This window comes from Marmota monax, unplaced genomic scaffold, assembly GCF_021218885.2.
Source record: "Marmota monax isolate L192 unplaced genomic scaffold, Marmota_monax_Labrador192_F-V1.1 WCK01_AAM20220418_F8-fsc00848, whole genome shotgun sequence".
NCBI classification, from domain to species: Eukaryota; Metazoa; Chordata; class Mammalia; order Rodentia; family Sciuridae; genus Marmota; species Marmota monax.
The window spans coordinates 113,548-119,887 of NW_026693592.1; the positions used below are offsets into that span (position 1 = coordinate 113,548).

Sequence of the window (6,340 nt, forward strand, 5' to 3'; positions counted from 1 at the left end):
TCCCATCAAGTTGAAGGAATGCTGACAGTAAAGAGGGCTACCAACACTGAATCAACAAGAACACCTGCACAAATCTACAACTTGATTGCCATTAAATCAGGAAGCAAACACAAGCTGAGGCTGGGGATAGAGGTGAGTGGTATCCAGCATTAGTCTGAGGCCCCGCCTGGGTTAAGTGTCCATCACTGGGGGTGGGGGTGGGGGTGGGGGGGAAGGAACACTCATAAGTAAAAGTTCTGGGCACAGTAGTTTCATCAGTGAATTCTTTGAAATATTTAAAAAAAGCATGGCTGTCTACTCTCAATCTTCTTTCAAAATGTTCAAGAGGAACGGGGAAAAAACTGCAGACCTCTACTGCTAATTCTATGAGTGACAGTTTGCAAGTTGGATTACAGAGAACTGCCGGTGTGTGAATTCAAGGGATATTTCAATGGCACCAAAATTTCATATTTCACCAAAATTTCAATAATGAACTTTGCAATTGATGCCGTTAAAGTTGTGCATGAAATAAAGTATTAAATTTGGTACTGTCCTTCACTTCTTTTTCTTCCTGGTTGTGTTTGTAGTGTTCAACTCTTAAAAAAAAAGATGAATAAAATTTTTTTGAAAACCCAAAGCTGAGAATTGAAGGACTTACTTGAAGGCATATGCCCATGTCCACAACTGATCTGGGTCATTAGTTTCTCTGGGAACATACTTTGCTTAGCATGTTTGTCCTTTCCTGAAAATATTCCTTTAGAATGCAAGAAAGTAAGACATCTGCCTGTGGTGAGTCAGAGGTGTAAAAGTAAGACTTTTGCAGTTCAGTCTAGGAAATGGAGGGAAGGGGTCCAAAAGTTCAGACAACTCTGGGATGAAGTCCTGTGAATGTTTGGCCCCAGAACAATGACAGAAGTGAAATGAGCTGAAGAATTCTTGTAATGAACATTTACCATACCTTGATGCTGGGCAGGATTAACAGGCCAGGGAGAACCCGGTGTGGACCTGTGCAAAGGGGACACCAGCATCCATCCCTTTTCCCGCAAAGGAAAGACTCCTGCACAGGGCCCATGCTGGGCATGCAGCCAACCCACCTTTCATTTCCCAATCTCCAAATCAAGCACACTAGTGTTAAACGATTGTTTCCATGATTTTATTTTACAAGGGACAGAAAATTTCATGAAAATCCAAGAAGCCATAAACTTCTCCCTCGACTGCTAATCTGAGAATTGTCTGTTGGAACACGGTTTCTTCTCAGAGGATCATCCATTGCAGCATGTTCACGGAGACGCCAGTGCTCTCAGGCCAAAGGCAGGCAGGCAGCCAGGAGTCCAGAGCCTTCCAATGTAAAGCCCCTGCATGGGAGCGGAAACCTCAGGCAGAGGCTCCTGGCACCAGCACAGAGAGATGCTGGAAAGAGTATGGGCAATCTCGGGATCACTTGGTCCAATGGGGCAGCCTGGGCACCGGTCTTCCTGGTTTCTTAGAGGCGTCCAACTCTCCTGGTGGGGCCGGTGCCTCCTGCTGGGTCTGAGGCTTTGGGCCAGGGCAGGCAGGCAGGCATCTCTGGGCCTCTTCTCAAAGTGCTGTGCAGTCCGGATCCATGGATGGGGCAGTTAGAGCTGAGAAACCCACAGGGACTTAAAAGTGTTTCACGGTTGAAGTCCTGGTGATCCCGAGAAAGGAAGCCCAGCCTGGGATACAAAGGCAGAGGCCAGGGCCCAGTATCTGCTTCCTCAAGGGCTGGCAGTGCCTGGGGCCCTGGAGCATATTCTCCACAATCCCAGGCGTGCCTCACACAGCAGGGAAAATGCTTCTCCATAGCTGCAGACTCTCAGACGGGGGAAAGTCTTCAGAGACCGCTGACAAGATAATTTCTACTCTCCTGGGCTCCTCTGGACCTGAAACACAGGGTGTGGAACTTATGGAGACAGGATCTCATGGGTACGTTTCTGCTGAAGGGCAAATTCAATCATCTTGGATGTCCGTGTTGGATTGAATCGATGTTGTTGAGAGATAGGTTTCAAACCACTTTCTAAAATCCGGGGATCCCCATCACGGGTGGCCATGACCCACACCTGACCACCTTGGTCTCCAAGGAGGGAAAGTGAGAGAAGAGGGAGAAATAGAGAGGGAGAGATGGAGAGAGACTATGAGTTCGCCTTGGAGGAGGCTGAGGCTGGAGGATTGCAAGTTCAAAGCCAGCCTGGGCAATTGAGCTAGACCCGAAGCATTTGAGGAGACGTTGCCGGAAAAAAAGAAGAAAAAAATGCTGAGGATGTGGTTCAGTGGTTAAGCAGTTTGGGCTCAATCCCTCTGCATTAGGGTTCCCGAGAGGAACAGAATCAACGGGGAGTTTGGTTATGAGAAGGAGACTCACTGGGTTGGCTTACACTCCAGAGGCTGGATAGTCCAAAATGGCAGTCTGTCGGCTGGAGAGCTGGAAGAACAAGCAGAGAAGTCCCCAGAACAAGAGAGATCAGGGTGCTCCCCTAGCAGTAGGCCAAAGGCTTCTGGAGAATCGCTGGCACAGCCTGCTTTGGAAGAGAGAAGAAGCAAGAGTCCGACATTCAAGCACAGCAGCAATCAGGAAGTGTTCAAGAGGAATCCGCTTGCATCTGCTGCTGCTTTGCTTGTTCTTCCGACTTTTATTCTATCCAAGCCATCATCTTATTGGATGGTGCTGCCCGTGCTTAGGGAGGGTCTTTGATTCCATTGGATATCCCACATGCCAATCATGTCCAGACACACCCTCACTGTCGCACCCATGAGCACTTTGATCCTCTGCATCTCTTCATCTCATCAAGTTGGCCATTGCAAAGGACCATTACACCCTGGTACCCTGAATAAATAAATAAATAAATAAATAAATAAATAAATAAATAAATAAAGTAATGAATGAATTACAATCCCAGGCTTCCGGAAACTCCCTGGACAATCCCTGGCACAGTGCACTTTGCAGGAGTGAAGAAGCAAGGGTCAGATATCCTCAAGTGATGGCAGCAGCCATCAAGAAGGGAAGCACTGGCATCTGCTGCTGCTTCCTTGTTCTTTCAACATTTATTCCAAGCAAGCCACCATCCTATTGGATGATGCTGCCCAACTTGAGGGAGAGTCTGCGCTTCAGTCCCTATCCCACATGCCAAGGATTACTAGACACACCCAGAAGGCTCTTCATCATTGGCATGTCCAAATCCCATCAAGTTGAAGGAATGCTGACAGTAAAGAGGGCTACCAACACTGAATCAACAAGAACACCTGCACAAATCTACAACTTGATTGCCATTAAATCAGGAAGCAAAACACAAGCTGAGGCTGGGGATAGAGGTGAGTGGTATCGAGCATCAGTCTGAGGCCCCGCCTGGGTAAAGTGTCCATCACTGGGGGTGGGGATGGGGGGGAAGGAACACTCATAAGTAAAAGTTCTGGGCACATTAGTTTCATCAGTGAATTCTATGAAATATTTTAAAAAATATTGCTGTCTACTCTCTGTCTTCTTTCAAAATGTTGAAGAGGAACGGGGAAAAACCTGCAGAGATCTACTCCTAATTCTATGAGTGACAATTTGCAAGTTGGGTTACAGAGAACTGCCGGTGTGTGAATTCAAGGGATATTTCAATTCCACCAAAATTTCATATTTCACCTTTTTTTTTTTTTTTTTTTTTTTTTTAATTGCTAGAAATTACTTTTATTATGTTGTAATATTTGTTAATGAGCTATGATTATTTATGTGAGGGAGAGTCTAAAAATAGATCTATGACTGTATTGGCCTTGTCCTTGATTGCAGACTTATGAATTATTCTTAGTAACACTATTCCCTCGAATAGTTAACTGAAGGCCCAAGAAGCTATGAGCTTGGAAGACGCTGGTCTGGCTGTTTCCATCAGATCACAAGACTCAGGAATGGGTGGACACATTTTTTCTGTTTTGGAATTTAAAACTTAACAACAGTTCGAATGCTCTTTCCTGAATGCAGAAGTTCAAAAGCTTCATTAATTTGGTCAAAGGACACGTTGCCAGTCACAAATTCATCAACTTTTATCTTTTTGGACATATATTCAGACACCAACTTTGGGACGCTTTCTACACTTTTCCAACCTCCAAAGGCAGTGCCTTTCCATGTGCGACCTGTCACCAGCTGGAATGGACGGGTGGAGATTTCTTCACCTGAAGCAGCTACTCCAACCACCACGCTGACACCCCAGCCTTTGTGGCATGCCTCAAGTGCTGCTCTCATGACCTTCACATTACCAATACACTCAAAGGAGTAGTCCACTCCTCCATCAGTCATCTCAATGAGCACTTCCTGGATGGGTTTACTGAAGTCTTGGGGATTAATACATTCGGAGGCTCCAAATTCTATGGCCCTTGCAAATTTATCTTTATTGATGTCCACACCAATGATCCGGGATGCACCAGCAACTTTACAGCCCATGATAGTTGCCAATCCAACTCCTCCGAGGCCGAAGACTGCACAAGTAGAGCCAGGTTCTACCTTGGCAGTGTTCACCGCAGCACCATACCCAGTTGAAATGCCGCAACCAAGAAGGCAGACTTTATCCAAAGGTGCTGAAGGGTCTATTTTAGCAACTGAGATATCAGCCACAACTGTGTATTCAGAAAATGTGCTGGTTCCCATGTAATGTAAAATTGTCTTTCCTTTGCAAGTAAATCTGCTAGTACCATCTGGCATTAATCCTTTCCCTTGAGTGACTCTTATCTTCTGGCAAAGGTTTGTTTTTGGATTTAGACAAAATTTGCATTCTCCACACTGTGGGATGTAAAGCGGGATGACAGTATCACCTGCCTTAAACTTAGTAACTCCTTCACCAACACTTTCCACAATTCCAGCACCTTCATGTCCCAAGATCACTGGAAAACACCCCTCAGGATCAGCTCCACTCAAAGTATAGGCATCAGTGTGGCAAAGTGCAGTGGCAATGATCTTAATTCGAACTTCATGAGCTTTTGGGGGTGCTACTTCTACCTCCTCAATAGAGAGAGGCTTTCCAGCCTCCCAGGCAACTGCGGCCTTGCACTTGATAACCTGGTTCGCCATGTTCACGGATCGGTCCCATATTTCACCTTTATTTCAATAATTCACTTTGCAATTGATGCTGTTAAATTTGTGCATGAAATAACGTATTAAATTTCGGACTGTCCTTCATTTCTGTTTCTTCCTGGTAGTGTTTGTACTCTTCAACTCTTTTTTTTTTATTTTTTTATTGTTCGTTGTTCATAACATTACATAGTTCTTGATATATCATATTTCACACTTTGATTCAAGTGGGTTATGGGTTATGATTTAAGTGGGTTATGAATTTCCTGAAAATATCCCTTTTGAATCTGAGAAAGTAAAACATCTGCCTTTGGTGAGTCAAAGGTGTAAAAGTAAGACTTTTGCAGTTCAGTCTAGGAAATGGAGGGAAGGGGTCCAAAACTTCAGACAACTCTGGGATTTAGTCCTGTGAATGTTTGGCCCGACAGTTTTCCAGTCATAGCACATATTTGTTCCAAGCCTAGGTGGCAGTATTGCTCCTTTCTTTGGATTTCCACATTCTAGGTAACAGCACCATGGTTAGCGCCAAAGTGGAAGTTTGTCACTGGCAGCAAGGCTAGTTGAGGTCCTTTGGGGAATCCCAGAGCACTATTCTCTCCGGCCCACTTTGTCTAGGTCTGGACTCAGCCAGTTTTGCTGTGTGCGGGTTTTTCGGTGGATTGGCCATTTCTTAGCGTTTATTCCAGCCTCCGTGTTTAATCCGAAGAACTCGGGTTTAGCACCAGCACCTGCCATTTAAGTGGAAGCAAGTTTCAAATTCCTGAAAGCAAACTCCATTTCAGCTTTGTGGGTGAAGTCGAGTACAAGCGTGAGTGTAGGCGAATGCCATTTTTCTGAAAGGCCACTTCAACAATTGCCACTGTAGCACTATCCGCAGTTTCTTTTTCCTAACAACTTTGGTTTTGCAATGGAGAGTTCCGCTTTGACTCTGTATGCAGCTGCCTGTGATTTTTTTACTCACATAGAACTCAGGCAACACCAGCTATTGGGACTTGTGGGTGTCGCCAATACTGGTGTCTTTTTAATCTTAGGAAATATAGGTTTAGGCAGAAAAGTTCTCAGTTACATCACACGGGGACATGATGTCCAAGATCACACCATGCAACAAACCATGGTTTGCAGTTTCCTTGTAGGGCTCTCTCTGTTTTGTTCATTTTGAAGAAATTTTTCTTTTGGTAAATTTTGCTGTGCATTTTGTTGTGTTTTCGTATTGGCTATTAATAATTTTATTACTTGTTTGTACTTAAGTAAATGTTATGCTTTTCCTAGGGATTCCCTCAGTGTCGCCCAGGGGCTTTCTGC

At 44.8% G+C, this 6,340-nt stretch overlaps 1 protein-coding gene across 1 annotated transcript; it reads right to left on the bottom strand.

Moving 5' to 3' along the window:
• Positions 1 to 3,659: 3,659 nt before the first annotated feature.
• LOC124102918 (alcohol dehydrogenase class-3) lies at positions 3,660 to 5,047 on the bottom strand. The gene has a single exon (XM_046459360.2). It carries the CDS (start codon positions 5,036 to 5,038, stop codon positions 3,914 to 3,916), a length of 1,125 nt encoding a protein of 374 aa, XP_046315316.1. The 5' UTR covers positions 5,039 to 5,047; the 3' UTR covers positions 3,660 to 3,913.
• Between the last annotated feature and the right edge of the window lie 1,293 nt (positions 5,048 to 6,340).

Coding starts and splice junctions, on each gene's coding strand:
- LOC124102918 (XM_046459360.2), bottom strand. CDS start 5,038: ATGGCGAACCAGGTTATCAAGTGCAAGGCCGCAGTTGCCTGGGAGGCT.